Here is a 16401-nt window from a genome sequence, read left to right on the forward strand (position 1 = left end):
GATGCCCGTGACTCTTGTGGTATTTGCAGTATTTAGACTTGTCGGTCCCCGGTCTGGCGGGGTTCGATTTCGGGGGCCTGATGCTAGAGTTCTTAAAATCGGTATTTTTGCACTCGGCTAGGATTTTCTCGCGCGAAGCGTTCAGTGGAGTGTAGTCGTTGAATCGACCGGCTGGTCCTCTGTGATCTTTGGCTTTGTTGTACCTATCATCTTTCCTTTTTTCATGTCCTCGCCACGAGCCTGAGTTATCGTAGTTCGAGCTACGGGCATCATCATTTCCCCTCGAAGCTTTTATTGCAGCCGCTTCCCCTTCTTCGAAAGCGATGAAGGCTTGGGCCTTGCGGAGGAGGGTGTTCATGGTGTGCACCTTCTCGATTTTTATAGCCTTCTTAAAGTAGCTTCCGGGGAGAAGTCCTCGCTCTAGGAGGTATCTCTTCATGTAATCGGTCGTCTGCACTTGGACGACCTCTTTGTTGAACCTGTCGAGGTAGTCTCGGAGGGGTTTGTTGGTTCCTTGGATTGGATCACAGCTTCAAGGTTCTCCTCCGACTTTGGTTGCCGACGGGAGGCTGTGAAGTGGCTCAAAAAAAGTTCCTTAAGCTCGGTCCAGGAGTGGATGGAGTTGGGGGGAAGATTCCTGTACCACGTCATTGCTCCTTTCCTGAGCATGGTCGGAAATATGCGGCATTTGATGGAGCCTCGGACGATGGGATAATCCATGATGACTTCGATGCTTCGAATGTGGTCATCGGGATCGGTAGTTTCGTCGTATAGGTCCAAGGTTGGTGGTTTTTCCATCCCTCGTGGAAGACGAGCTCTTCGCATTTCTTCGGACAAGGGGCTGCGGAAGTCTTCCTCGTCACTTGGTCCTGGAGAGGTCGAGTGTCTGGCTCGCTGGGATTTCACCTGTGCTCTGCCCGGACTTTTGCGGTTGTCCCGGGGTGGGTAACGCTTGCGGGGCTTCAACACGGCTTTGGAGGGGCCTCGGGAGTCTCGTTCGGGGGAGAGGCTCCCAGTTTCTGTGGTCTTAGGTCTCTGATTCTTCTTGCTCTTTCTCAGTGGAGAGCGGGAATATGATCTCTGGCGATGATATCTTTTAGGCGGGGAGCGCGAAGATGATGGGGAGCGCCGACGATGCATCCTCGGTGGTGAGGGCGAGGAAGAATAGGAGCGCGATCGATGGTGTCTCCGCGAGGGGGAGCGATATCGTCGTTTCCTTTCTAGCTCGTGAATACGGTCACCTTGAAGTTGGATGAGACGGTTTGTCTTCTGCAATTCTTTGAGCAGGAGGACGGTAGTGGGGTCAGCGTCCTCGGGGATATCGACGCGCTCTTGGTCGTCTTCGTGGTGAACTCTTCGCCTTTCATAGGTACGGGTGAATGAAGAGGCAACCTGCCCGTCTCTGGCGTCAGTTTCGTTCAGGTTATGAGCCTGCTCTGGTCCATTCTGGGGTTGAGGCTGCTCGTTGCCACCGTTTCGAACTTGCTCGACGGTCTGGAGTTGCTGTCTTCTGTTGGGTTGCGAGGTTTCATGCCTCTGTCCCCTTTTCCCGTCAGCGGTATGCTGCTGTCCCTCCCGCCGATGTCGATTCGTCCCCTCGGGGGTGGAACCCTCGATGAGCTATTGCAGGTGGAAGGGATCAGGGTTTGGGACGTTGGTGTTGTTGTTGTTGCCAGCCATGACGACCGTGGAATGGACTAGCTTTGATCTTTGTTTGTTAAAGAAGGGGGAGCAAGGTTCCCACAGACAGCGCCACTGATCGTACCTGATCAGAAGAATCTTCACAGTAGCTGGATCTGGCTTGAATAACAGGATGGGGGGGTACCTGCAAGGTTCTCCGATGCTAAAGTCAAAACTATCAGAGAGAATGAGGGTTTTAGAAGTGAAGAAATAGATACCTGACCCAATAGTGAAAGAGGGTATTTATAGCCCCCAGCGCTGGGCCAAAGTTTCCTAATTGGGCCAAATCCAGTTGGAGGCCCACGTGCTAGGAAACTGCCAGAACATCCTCTGCTAGGGCTGAGTCAGCAGATGACCCACGTCCTAGATGAGCGTGGTGTAGAATTCAGAGGAGGTTGTCCGGATCCTTCGCTGAAGCGTGACACGTGGTCTTCATGCTTGAATGATTCGCAGCGGTAATCAAGCAAATGGGCCAAAATGTATTGGGCCTGCACGGCTAGCAAGAAGAGCTGGGCCTGCTCGGCCCAGTCCATAACATTAATATTCTCAAGAACAAAGTATATGTCACTGTAAGTAAAGTATATGTCACTGTAACTAAAATGTTTATGGATAAACAATCACATGCATGATTTAAACTGGTTCACTCCATTAACTATAGGCTAGTCCAATCCTCTCGCACTTTAGAGTTCACTACGATAAATCAGCCTTAGATTTCCTTGTCTCAAATATTCGAGGATTTTCTTGCCTTAGATTTTCCTTGTCTTAAAATTTTAAGGAATTCCTTATCTCACCCTAGAATAATTGTTTGTCTCACACTAGAGGAGTTGAGAAAATTACAAAATTGTTTGTTTATAACAACTTACATAGAATTGTATCAAGATAAACTTTGGTTACGAGTGTTTAAATTTCCTAAAAAATAATGAAGAATAAAGAGTACTTGTGTTTATGTGTTTGTTCTTTGTTGTTATTACAATGAAATCTAAAGCCTACAATTCAGGACGTTGTTCAGTAGTTCAAAATTCTTGTGAATGTGCGTAGTCTAGATATTTGATTTTTCAATCTTTCGTCCTAGTCGATCACGTGTATGTTAGGAACTGAGATATTAGATTTTATTATCTGTATAGTGCCTTATTCATTCATTCATTGTACTGGCATATAATTCTCATGATGTGACAAAGAGAATATTCTTTATGTCAATCTCGGCATAACAAGTTTTCATCATTTGGGCAAAGGTGATCAAATCCTCATATAGGAACATGTGATGAGTTCTTCATGTAGACATAGGTGGTCACTTGCATTAGATACTAACGATCATGTAATATCCCGACCTGGTCTATTGATTTGAATGTTTGATTTTGTGTTTGCGATTGAGAGTTAAAGACCTACGGGTAAATGGTCATTTTACCGCCAAGGATAAATTAGAAAATTCTCATCAAATTTACACGGTGACTTAAGTAAAAGTGATGTTTGATTAGAATAAAAATGGTTCTTTGGCTACTAAGAAATCTCTAGAGCAATAAAGGGTAAATTGGAAATTCCCTAGTTTAGTAAAAAGGGCATATTAGTCTTTAGAAAGGTCTATTTATATATTTGTTTCTCTAAAAGGAAATTCAGAAGTTTCCTCTTCATAATAGAAGAGACTTCACAACAACAAAAAAAAGGAGAAACAGAGAAGCTCTCCATTCACTTTCATATTCCACTCTCAAGGACAAGTTATATATGAGGGGCAAGAGCAAATGGATTCTCACTTAAAGTCTCTCTCTAACTCATAATCTTGGTAAGCACCCACAAAATCTCCCACCACCATTTTAATCTCTAAACCATGCCCGTTTAATCCAACTCTTTTAGTTCAATTGCATGAGCAATCCATCAAGTGGGAATTGGATACTTGGCCTCAAGAACGTTATACTACAAATAATTCATTTCATAACGAAGCTTTCACCTCAGCCAAAAATAAATTGAGGTATATTGTCAAGGTCCATCATGTTTTATTTTATTTTTTAAAAAAAAGAAACATAATCCCTCAATTTTTAATATAACCGAGGGGATAAATAATTCAGGACATGCTTCGAATCTTAACTATTGCAGTTTATATTTTTATTTCTTTACAAGTGTAAATTAAATGATATATCCCTTCGATTATCAGACAGATAAAATAATCAGATTTTACTATAAAAGCACTCGTAAATAGATTTTACCCTAATCCTAGCTTATATGTAGTCGCCCCATACTCGTATGCATCATTCTTTTGGGATGAATTACAAGATAGAAAAAATCTTCAATGTTCTTCTAGCTTGAACAAAACATTTTTCTACCCTTATAATTTATCTCTCATAATGGTGTTGATTTTGTTGTTGTATTTCTGGAATAATCTTTCAATGTTGACAATAAAAGAAAACATCATTGTTTTTCCTAGGTTGACAAGATTGACTTAAAATTGGTCTAAATTGCATACGAAAAATGGTGACTGGTAAAAAATAGAAATGAAAACATGACATGTTATTTTCAATTTTTTATCATTCAGTATTTTTTGCTTGAAACCTAATACTTTGATTTTTTTACTAAAACTGAGGGGTTACTTTATTTTACTTTATTTTTTTATTAAAAAAGAATAATTTTCCCTCGATTTTTAAAAACACCGAGGGTATAATTTTGGGGTGACTATTGAGGATGTTGATCATCATTCTTAAACAAATCTTTGCCTCCTATTTCATGAGTATCAATGCTCAAGACACTATCATTAGTGATCTGCATGAAATATAAAAAACAATCATTATAAAAGCATTATAAATATCAAAAAAAGATAATGAAACATCATGAAGTGCTTGAAACTATCTACATCCAACCCTTTAAGGTATTCAAGAGTATTTGCCATGAAAAGATCTCTATGATGGACTACAAGAGAAGAAAAGTATTTGGGTTTAAGTTTTGTGATCTTAAATATTTATTTATCTAACATTTTTTATATCAGAAACAAATGCAAACATTAATTTTTACTTTAATATTATGTGTAAACAATGTAATATTTTGAGTAAACAATGTAGTTTGTAAACAAATTAATTTATTAATATTATGTGTAAACAATGTAATGAGTTAAAAATATAATCTATCTTACCCCTTGTTTTATTGATAAACTGAGAGGTGTGATGCGCTAGTTTTAAAAATTATTAAAATGCAGATGATGGGGTTCAAATCCATGTGCAAATATCTTTACCCCTCGGTTTTTAAAACACTGAGGAATAAAGTGGCAGCTTTTCCTTACGCCTTTCGTTACCTCACTTATGTAGACGAAGTTAAATACATTTCGCATCCGAGATGTAACGTATTTTTTGTAGTAGTGATGGAAGAAATCATTAAGCTTTAGAGTGAGGATGCATGCATATAGAATGGAAAAGAGCAATATTTTCATCATCATCATCAAGTTTCACCATATCATCATCTTCAATAATGAGAAAAGTGGGTTTCCTCTCCCTTAGGAATATGATATTTCCTTATATATGAACCCTATTTTCCTTGAAAATTGAATGCATGTTAGGATCCTAGGTTTTGTAGTAGTTAATTAATGTATGTGCTGCAATTTCAAGTGGTATTGAAGCCTTAATCATGTCTAGTATGCTTAGTGATGATGAAAGTTGTGGGTGGGGCTTGAATGTTGAGATTTTGCTGGGAAAATGCAAAAAAACGAAGAAAAAAAATGCATTTTTGAGGTGTTTTTAGGTGAAAGCAAAAGGGAAGTGAAATTATGAATACCACATCACAGGAGTATTATAATTGCATACGTAAACCATGGAAAATTACTTTCAAGTGAAATTATATACACAAGATGGTCGACAAACTATACTCTTTATTGAAAATCAGATTGCATAAATTGCTAATAGAAAATGAAATGACATGACTTAATTGCAAAGGAGCGTACCTTATTTACGACAAGAAAAGCAACCTAGATGGGAGTCATATCCTCATATGGTATTGTACCAATAAACATATCCCACAGTATAAGGCCAAAACTATACACATCAACCTTTCTCCCATAGGATTTTGTCTGATCATATCTGGTGCCATCCATCAATAGGTATCGGGGTCATCAGCAAGTAAGTCACAATGTGCTTCCTCGCAAGCAATACCAAATTCAACAATTTTAAGGTGAAAGTATTCATTAAGTACGATATAAAAAAAGAAGTAAAGGTAAAATAAATTTAAGACAGTACTGTAAGAGTGATAAAGCATGCAAAATTTCAATATTGTTAGGATCTATTCTCACTGCATTTCGACAGCATTTGCCTCCCATTATTCTCTATCTGACCAATAAAGGAGATAAAAAAATTCCAGCAACGACTTTTAAGGTCATTCTGTGCTAGAGCAATAGTAAAGTTGGATCACTTGATAAACAATGATTGAAAGACCAATAAAGCAAGCAAAATCAGAGACAACACACAGACCTTCAATCCTTGACAAACAAGTTCGTACGCTTTAAACTTACAATCAACACTCATATCATCTTGTATAACCTCCTTGTCCACACAATTCATTACTTGTCCAATAAAAAATATCTTGTAATAGAGAAGTAGTTGACATAACGCGTGATCCCATAAGTCCATATACTTTAACTTTCGACCCTTCGAACTGCAAAATAAGTAATTTCATCTTAAGCTGCACCCTCTAATCTCCATAAATTACCTGTATACGAGCTTCTTAGTCGAGGACTTGTGCCTCAAAATGAAACAACCTCACTCCCTGTATAAACTATAAACCAGTTCTTGATATCAGGGGAAAAGTCTTTATTGTAAAATATATGTGTATTGTAGAAACTTTTACTTTTAATCACTAAGGCATACAAGAAAGCACACCAGAAGAGTGCCCAGGTAAACATATATATATATATATATATATATATATATATATATATATATATATATATATATATATATATATATATATATATATATATATATATATATATATATATATATATATATATATTGTGTAATAATAGACAAATTTGTTGTCATAAAATCCATGAGAAGAAAAGTGTAAAAAAAACTCAAGATTAGCCACTGTGAATTCATTAAGAGCAAAGATACAAAAACAATATCCAGTGGATATAAGCAACAACATTAAACCTGACCAATTTTTTTTCCATGGATTCCATTACATTCACATTAAAACTTGATTACCAAACCTTCTATGTAGGGTTCGCTTCATCCATCGATGCTATAAACTCGATCGTCGTTGAAATCGTAGATCTGGAAAATATGAAACTCCACGAACGAACTCAAACACAAGAAGTCATTAACATGAATACAAATAGGCATCAGTCAAAATAGAAAAAAAGAGACGAGAGCGAATATGTTTCACATGAAGTTGAAGATGAAACACAAAAAACAACAGTAAACCAAGTAAAACTTTCATAACAAAAGTAATGATGTTACCCTTGTTATAATTATAATTAAATTTTTTTATTTTATTTTGAGTGAAGTCCCATTTTAGTCCCTCATAAAAACTGTAGAGGTCAAATTAGTCCTTGAGAAAAAAAAGTCCCTATTAAATCCCTTACAAAATTTAACTGAGCCATGTTAGTCCCTCAACAAACATTTTTTTAAAATCGGTTTTTTTCTTACTTTTGAACCGTGACTGGACTGCTAATAAATACTCATTTTAGTCCCTCACATAAAAGGAAGAGTCCAAATTAGTCCCTGAGAAAAAAAAAGGTCTATATTTAATCTCTTACAAAATTTAATCAAGCCATGTTAGTCCCTCTTTTAGTATTTTTTCAAATCGATTTTTTTTTATAAATTGTGGCTGGACTCCTATTTTACGACTGTTGAATTGAAATTAAATGAAGGGATTGTAGATAAATCATTACGATACCACAACATTCTTTTCTTTGTTTAGTTTATTATCAGGCTTATGGATGGGGGACTATGGTTTTTGTTGTTATGTATTTTTGTGTATTAGGTGTCGTTATTGTTTTAGTTATTAATGATCTTTTAGGAATGTTTAGTTTTGTTACTAAGGTGATTTAGGATAATTTTTTGCTTTTGTAAATAATACTTGTGGCGAAAATAATACACATGGTATGTTGGAAGAAAATTGATTTATATCATATCACTTAGGTTTAGATGATAACAAAGTATTTAATGAATAATTAGGTACACTAACATATGTTCAAGTGTGCATGATCATTAGTTAAAGAATTTACCGGACTCTGACTCTGATAGGAACATATAAAGAGAAGCTTGAGACTCAAATAATGAAAGATCAGAATATGATGACTAAAATTTTGAATGATAAGATTTTAATATCTCACATCTAGGGAACTTAGCTTCTGGTGGAAACTTCTGAAGACCATGTGCAAAGGAACTTTACCTCTGACTCGTACTCAATTTCTGAAAGCATGTCTATCTTGTCAATTTAAAAATACGAAAAAAAACGTTAAAAAAAATATTAAAAGAGAGACTAACATGGCTCAGTTAAATTTTATAAGGGATTAAATAGAGACCCTTTTTTTTCTTAGGGACTAATTTGGACTCTCTCTTTTTTGTGAGGGACTAAAATGGGTCTTCGTTGGTGGTCTAATCACAGTTCAAAAGTAACAAAATCAGTTTAAAAAAATATTAGTAGAGGGACTAACATGACTCGGTTAAATTTTATAAGGGATTTAATATGGACTTTTTTTCCTGAGGGACTAATATGACCTCTATAGTTTTTTGGGACTAAAATAGGACTTCACTCTTTTATTTTTTTTTATTTTTATGTTATTTTTTAACTATTGCAATATTTTTCGTTTCAAAAATATTTGTTAGATTTTATTGTATTCAATAATTTTTTAAACTATTTCGTTTTTATAAATTTTTTTGATGTTATCAAATTGAATACTTATAAATAGTAAATATTGTGAATCTTATAGTAAAATTACAAGGTTAAAAATGTAAATTAGTTTTAAAATATCTCCTCTTGTGAACCAAATATATTTGTAAATAAAATTCATCTCTTCCCCCTCACCTTCATATTTTGAACCAAACATATCATACATAATAATAAAGCAAAATGAATTTATTGGCAATTTTGACAAGTGGCACATTTTAGACCCCTTACTAATTTAAATGTTTCTACTTAAAGAAATGTTTCTATTTTTGTTAAGTTATTATTTATTAATTTAATAATTCATATTTTATTTCAAGTTATTATTCATTCCCTATGCTCTTGAACGTTAAATTATTCTATTTTATTTTTCAACTTATTGATTCTCTATTCTCTTGGATAACACCTTTTTAATTGGTTTATGACATTTTATTTTTCTATTTATTATTGATTCCCTATTCTCTTGGATAACAAACACCCTTTTAATTGGTTAATGACCACACAAATCCCATTAGGTTTTTTCAGCAAACATCGGCCGCCTACGACAAACCCCTAATCTTCTTCATCAATTCATTCCCCTTATTCAATGTATCTTTCTCAATCCTTTCAACCGACCATTCATTTTTTCCATTGTTCTTCGACGATTCTGCTTCTATGGGTTTTACGATTCATTATCTTTAATGGTAATTATTCATCTCCCAATTCCTAAGTAGTGCTTAATCAATATTGTTTCTTCCTGATTATTGGTATTTCCTGATTATTGTGCCTGTCTATAAATATGACCAATTCCTTTTCTGAATTATCATTACCCTCTAATCCTTCTATCTGTTGCTTCGGTTTTTTTCAATGGCTGTTGCAAGACGCGATTTTATTGCTGAAATCACTCCGACAAAAGAATCATGGGATGTTGTTGTTCGAGTTATTCGCTTATGGTTTGTTCCAGACATGAATTCGAAATAAAAATAGTATGCGATGGAAATGGTTCTAATGACTGAGAAGGTTGTTATTGTTGATTCATTTTTTAATGCTTTGCATATTGATTTCAATGTATTTATTCTAAATATTTCATCGTTTTTAATTGACAGGGTGGCAAGATTCAAGCTTCTGTTCGAAAAGCTTTGCTCTATCAATTTGATAACAAGGTTCGTGAGGGTAATGTTTATAATTTTAAACATTTTGGTGTCGCCGCTAATACCGGAGCTTATAGGACCACAAAACACCAGTTCAAGTTGAGTTTGCAGAATTCCACAGTGGTTACAGAATTTGTATCTTTCGCAGAGATAGTTAGGAAAATTGACATGAACTACTTGATTGATAATTATCATTTAATATTAAACTTATGTTTCCATCAAACCATGTATTATGAGTTTTAATTTGTGTTATCTAGTATTTTTCGTTTTTTTTCAAGAAAAAACGTGAAAAAGATTGCAAGCACGATTGAGCCAAAATTAGAAGATTTTTATGCAAGACTCCAATCAAATTTTTTCATTAAATGTCAAATATTTCCTCACAAATTTTGACCTAATGGACTCCTTATATTTTCAACATAATTATATGCTTAGAGGAGGACGAAAAATTGGGGATGGAGAAGTAGGTTTCAAAGTTCCAAAAATTTCAAGAACTAGGAGAAGCTTGCATTCAAAAATTCAGCCCCTTTCAAGATCAAAGAATCATCTCTAATCACCCCTGAGGTAATATAGAGTAAGAATATTTCAATACTCTAGCCCTATAGTACCTATAATGAATGCATCAATTTCACATATCCATGCATATTTTATGAACTTTCGAATTCCATGAATCCTTGCGTTTCACTCATATTTAACGATTTGTTCAAGTTTGTGGAACGATTTAGAGGAGAACAAGACCCTAATGCGTGAGAATTGGAGTGAGAAACATGACTTGCCTTGGCTAGGGCATGATGAGGTTTCATCGTCGTATCCACTGTTCCAGCGTGTTTCAGGAAAAACGGCCACCACCAATGGATTCAGAGCACCTTAATTAGGGGATCTGGGTGCCCTTTGATTATGTCTAACGTGGATTTTTTTAGTTTGATTTTGTACAGAAATATCCATGAAATTTCGCAGGAAAAGTCGCAATAATTTCTGAAAGAGAAACCGCAGCAAACGTGTGAGAAATTTGAAAAAGAAGGTGAATAGTGGAGCACCACACGCGACGCTATATGGTTGGCCAGTCAAAAATCCAAAGTCTCCTCGTCACGCGCGTTTGGTCCTCATTGGTGGGTCAACGACTCAAGCTTCTCTCTCTTCATCCAACTAGCCGGTCAACACGGATGGGGTCCACGCGCAGGAAGTTTGAAATCTTTGGGTTTAATTGTTTTATCATTTTATTTATAATTTTCCTACGACTTGAACCCTTTGTTTAGCTGGTGATAACAAGAAGCTTACCCCCATTATAACCTGGGTTCGATCCCTGTGTATGCCACTCTCTTATTTTTTTTAATGTGCTACTATGCAGATTCACAGATCCAGCGCTCCGCCCATTCTTGGCTAATGGTGTGCCTCTTTTCTCCAGCCATCAGATCACGACGTGGTTAGATCTGACGATCCAGATGCGCGCGTCCATGATAGACCCTCAATGGAGCACCACACTGAATCTCCAGCGCCCAGGTTTTTCTAATTTTTATTTATTTATTTATTTACAACTTGTTTTACTTCTTTTTTAGGACCAATTACATTTTTTTTAAAGAAAAAATCAACACATTTTTCTTAAAACAATGATTTAGTTTTTTAGGATTAGGCTTCCCTTTTAATTTATTCAATTAATTTAATTTAGTAAATTTAGGTTAATTATAATGTTAATTGCTTTTATTTAATTAGAGTAATTTTAACTTAATGTAGGTTTTTGTAATAATTTTAATTAATTAGAAATTAGGTTTTAGTTAATTAATTAATTTAGATTTAATTAAATTAGGATTTTTAGGCTAACAATAATAATTTAATTTTAGGCTAATGTAGATTAAAATAATTTTATTTAGGTCATTCAAATAATTTTAAATATTTTAATTTAATTAATTTTAGTTTTTTAATTAGGTTTTAGCTTTAAACTTAAAAAACATAGATAACCCTAGAAACCTTAAGTAGGTGTTGCCCATTAACCTTTAAGATTTAGGTTTGCCCCCTTTGTAATTAAACATTGAATTTCTTCAAACGCGCATTCTCTTCTTACCTCATACTCTATGATTGTCGTATGTTTGTGCTAATTCCCAACCTTGGGGTAAAACTCGTTTATTTATTTAATTTTTGCCTTTATTTAAATTTTTGTCTTTATTTAAATTTCTGCCTTTATTTAAAATTTTGCCTTTATTTAAATTTTTGCCTTTATTTAATTTTTTGCCTTTAACTTTAATTATTTATTTTTAAGTTTCGCTTTTACTATTTATTTTAAATTCTAGAAAATGTGTATAGGCTTGCAAGGTTTTTTTTTGTAATAGTTTAGTTTTATTTTCATGCCTTTATTTTTCTGCCCTACAGGTGTTTATTGTAATAGCGTAGGAACTTATATTCTCTGCTTTTAGTTTCTGTATAATATTAGTTGATGTGGTTAGTAATCCTATGGAGTGCAAGCCTGCTTAAACAGAATTAGATCACTAATTTTATAAGATAAATATTTGAATTTAACCACGTGACTATGCCACACACACACCTTCAGGGTAACCCTTCTTATGTTGCCTGTTGCCTTTTAATTATGATTCTAAAATAGTCAAGTCCATCGATTCTGAGGATACCTAAAGAAAATGTTGCCCTTAGTTCATAAATCGTCTTAAGATCATATGTCCCTTTGAAGTTGCCTTAACAAAAATGATCTTGTCCCTCGATGTTGCCTCGGTAAATGATGATTGTCCCCTTTGCTAAGGTATCCTCTTCTGTTGCCTAAAAGATTAAATGACTATTATATCCTTCCCTTAGACTACCTACCCTCTTTATGGCAGGGACAGTCTTATGGCGAACGATAATTTCGATGACCCTTTTTAAATCCAATGAAAGGACTACCTGCCCTCTTTATGATATGGATAACCCTTTCCCATTAAAAGCTAAAAGAACAATTTTTCTAACTTAGGGTAGGTGCTCCTGATTGCTTACTCTTTTCAAATTCAAAACTCTTTTTTCCACTCATTTTCAAATACTTTCAAACAAGGCTACGCTTATTTACAAGCTAAAGTCCTTAACAAAGTTTTTACTATTCACACACTACACTTCAAACATTTTGAAAACAAAAAGTGAGCTAAGAAATTAAGAGCCCATGGATACAAAGGGTGCTTACACCTTCCCTTTGTATAACCTACCCCCCGAACTCAAAATCTTTTTAAAGGTCCTTTCCTGTTCAATATCTGTCGATCGTGCTTTAAAGGATATCATGAGGATTGTAGACGATTCAAACCAATATAAACCATTTGGTGGTAAGGTGGTTGTTTTTGGAGGAGATTTTAGACAAATATTACCTGTTATTAGAAAAGGATGTAGGCATGATATAGTTTCAGTGTCAATAAACTCATCTGAACTATGGAATTATTGCAAGGCATTAACGTTATCAAAGAATATGCGGCTGGCCTATCCAAATTTGGATAGAGTGTATAATGAGGTAGAAAGCTTTGCAAATTGGTTGCTTCAAATTGGCAATGGTGAACGCGACTCAAATGAGTATGGAGAAAGCACAATTGATATTCCTAAAGACTTATTGGTTACAAATTCACATAATCCTCTGTTATCTCTGGTTGAATTAACATATCCAATGCTTTTAGAAAACATGAACAATTTGAAATACTATGAAGAGAGGGTGTTGCTTTCTCCCACTCATGATTTTGTGGATTTTGTTAATGATTTCGTTCTATCGTTAATTCCAGGTGATGAAAAGGTTTATTTGAGTGCTGACTGAACTGTTATATCTGATGAAAATACTGCATTGCAGGCTGATTGGTTCACACCAGAATTTTTGAATGACATGAAATGTTCTGGAATGCCCAATCATCGTTTAAGGTTGAAGATTGGTGTTCCAATTATGTTTCTTAGGAACATAGATCAATCAAATGGGCTCTGCAATGGAACAAGGTTGCTGATAAATGAGTTGTGCCCGAATATTATTGGTGCCACTATCGTTACAGGAAAAATATTGGCGATAAAATCTACTTACCGAGAATGAATTTGATCCCATTTGATTTGAGCTTTCCATTTAAGTTTCACATAAGACAATTTCCAATTGTGTTGTGTTTTGCAATGACAATTAATAAGCGCCAAGGTCAATCTCTTTCTCAGGTCGGTATGTATTTACAATGCCCTGTATTCACTCACGGCCAATTATATATGGCTGTTTCAAGGGTAAAGTCAAGAAAAGGATTGAAGATTCTTATTTTAGATGATGATGGAAATCCGTGTGAGGACACTACAATTGTTGTCTATGGCGAGATTTTCGACAGCTTATAAACATGTAAATTTGTGATGTGAGTTTGTTATTTCTATGTTGGTGTTTTTCCATTTTGTTTGAAGATGTCATATTATAAACTTTTGCATACCAACAACACACTTTAAATAGAATGGATTCATTGTTGCTGCAGTACATTTAGTTGTTTTAATATAAGTTATTTCCAAAGACCAATCCCGATTAGTTTATGTTCTTGCAGCCCTTAAGCAGTAACATGATGTCCTTGGATGTTTCTTGGCAGTCGAATATCGTATACAAGTCTGCCAGTTCTACTTGAAATGTGTGTATAATGTGTTGGAGCTGAATCACTGTTTAATAATCTGTAATTTGATCAATATTTGCAACCTTTGATTTGTTTAAGTTATTATGGTAATTACATTAGACTCTACAGCCATTTGACATTGTGGTAGATCTGCAATTGAATTTTTGAAGTTGTCAAAGGTAAATCATATTACATAACTATTTTCCATTTGTTTGTTATATATAGATTACTCTCATGGAAATTTTTATTTGTGAATAAAATCTACTGTTTGAATTGCAAATACATAATTAAATCAAAATATCTTCGTATTCTAAATAATCCAAACATGATGCCTTCTTTTGGGAAAGAATGTTTCATCGATATAAATTATTGTTATGGATAATAGTACATTAATATCTTTTGATCCGTGCAAGTCTTCAAATAACAAGCTTTTTGTTATTTTTATGCCTATATTTTTATATATAAACATATAGATTGTTTTATTTTTTGAAGTTGTATGTAATACGGTGAACTGACTTTTTATTAATCGGAATGTCGCGGTTAAGCATGAGTCGCCACCGACTTTTATTTTATCCAAACAAAATTCGGAAAGGCAAAAAGAAACAGAAAAAAACCTTTTAAAGAAAATCTGAGTTCGGGGGTAATTTATGCAAAGGGAAGGTGTAAGGCACCCTTTGCATCCATGGTTTTCCATGGGCTCTTAATTGCTTTGCTTGCTCGTTTGTTTAGAAAATGTAGATGAAAGAGATAGGGACTTTAGCTCGTAAATGAGCGTAGCCAGTTTTCGAAGAATTGTGAGAAAGAATATTAAAGATGAGCATTGCAAGGCAATTAGGGGCAATTACCTTAAACTCAGATGATAGGTCTCTTTTTAGCCTTTCAGAATGAAAGGGTCTATCCTTGCCATAAGAGGGCAGGAAGCCTTTCGTTTGGAGGTTGAAGGATCATCGAAGCATCCTTTGCCATAAGACTGTCCCATGCCATAGAAGGGCAGGTAATCTAAGGCAAGGATCAGAATAAGCCATTTCGTAGGCAGCCAGAAGATACCTCAGCCTTTTTTCGTAGGCAACATCCGAGGGTCGAGGTCATTTGTGTATCGAAGGCAGCATCATTTAGGGTCGTATGACCTTTATTTATCGAGGCAGCATGGCTGAGGTATCCTCGTATTCGAGGGACGTGGCTTATTCTGCAAAAAACACAAAGGCAACAGGCAGCAGGCAACAAGGCAACAGGCAACAAGGCAACAGAGAGGATTACCCAAAAGCGTGCGTGTGTGCACCAATCACGTGATTATATTCAATTATATTATCTTGTAAATTAATGAGGCTAATTCAATTTAATAGTTGTCACTCCCTATTTTACTAACCACGCAGATAATATAAGGCAAGAAACAGTAATATGGGGGAGGGGACAATGAAACCAGCGGATCCCTTAATAGGGTTTGACATAAGTACTAATTAAACAGAAAGAATAAAAGATTAGAGTTTAGGGATACCAAACTCGTAGCTTTGACAATCAACGAACCCTGAAAAGGCAAACAAACCAAAAATAGGGTGAGTGTATGGCTAATTCAGAGGCGAACGTTTCTAACCCTAAAATAAGAAGGTCGAGACAATAATTTGAGATAAGTAATTAAATGAAGGGCACTTAGCTTTTTGCATTTGATCTGATATGGTTGATAGGGCGCCTTCAAGGTTAACCCTGAAAAGTTAGTTTTGGTTCATTGTGGCAGCCTTTGAGGGTGCCTGTGCATGGTAAACCTTCAGCTTTGTGTGCGTTAGATCTGGATGGTAGGAGATTGAGGATGAATTTGCGAATATTCGCAAGAATAGATAAACAACTCGAATGTACCTCGCAAAAACAAGAATGTGTTAGTACGGATATATATATATATATATATATATATATATATATATATATATATATATATATATATATATATATATATATATATATATATATATATATATATATATATATATATAATGGTAATGAGAGATGATAAAATATAAATAATTTTTAGTTAAAAGAAGAATCTAAAATGACATATTAAATTCTAAAAGAGAAATATTAAAACAAATTCTTTTGATATATTCTTTTTTATTAACTGAAGAATTAACGACAAATTTTATATCTTTGTATTAATTCTACATAGCACAAGT

General features: G+C 34.8%; 2 protein-coding genes across 2 annotated transcripts; one reads left to right on the forward strand and one right to left on the reverse strand.

Annotated features, from left to right (window-relative positions):
- Positions 1-435: 435 nt before the first annotated feature.
- On the reverse strand, positions 436-6209 carry LOC131658197 (uncharacterized). The gene is made up of 5 exons (XM_058927523.1): positions 6120-6209; positions 4343-4428; positions 2037-2274; positions 1766-1825; positions 436-1620 (listed from the first exon to the last, which is right to left on the reverse strand). The coding sequence occupies exons 1-5, from the start codon at positions 6207-6209 to the stop codon at positions 436-438; spliced, it is 1659 nt and encodes a 552-aa protein (XP_058783506.1).
- A 3178-nt stretch (positions 6210-9387) lies between these two features.
- Positions 9388-9914, forward strand: LOC131658206 (uncharacterized). The gene is made up of 2 exons (XM_058927530.1): positions 9388-9459; positions 9627-9914. Exons 1-2 carry the CDS (start codon positions 9388-9390, stop codon positions 9912-9914), a joined length of 360 nt encoding a protein of 119 aa, XP_058783513.1.
- The last annotated feature ends 6487 nt before the right edge of the window (positions 9915-16401 follow it).

The sequence above is a fragment of the Vicia villosa genome, linkage group LG1, assembly GCF_029867415.1.
Source record: "Vicia villosa cultivar HV-30 ecotype Madison, WI linkage group LG1, Vvil1.0, whole genome shotgun sequence".
In the NCBI taxonomy this organism is placed as follows: Eukaryota; Viridiplantae; Streptophyta; class Magnoliopsida; order Fabales; family Fabaceae; genus Vicia; species Vicia villosa.

Bases quoted from the DNA above. Each gene is read 5' to 3' on its own strand.
- LOC131658197 (XM_058927523.1), bottom strand. From the start codon at position 6,209: ATGAATTGTGTGGACAAGGAGGTTATACAAGATGATATGAGTGTTGAT. The intron at 4,429-6,119 runs GTCTGTGTGTTG...TATTTCATGCAG, and splicing joins TTGTTTGTCAAGGATTGAAG to ATCACTAATGATAGTGTCTT. The intron at 2,275-4,342 runs GTCACCCCAAAA...TAAACATTTTAG, and splicing joins GATGATCAACATCCTCAATA to TTACAGTGACATATACTTTA.
- LOC131658206 (XM_058927530.1), top strand. From the start codon at position 9,388: ATGGCTGTTGCAAGACGCGATTTTATTGCTGAAATCACTCCGACAAAA. The intron at 9,460-9,626 runs GTTATTCGCTTA...TTTAATTGACAG, and splicing joins CATGGGATGTTGTTGTTCGA to GGTGGCAAGATTCAAGCTTC.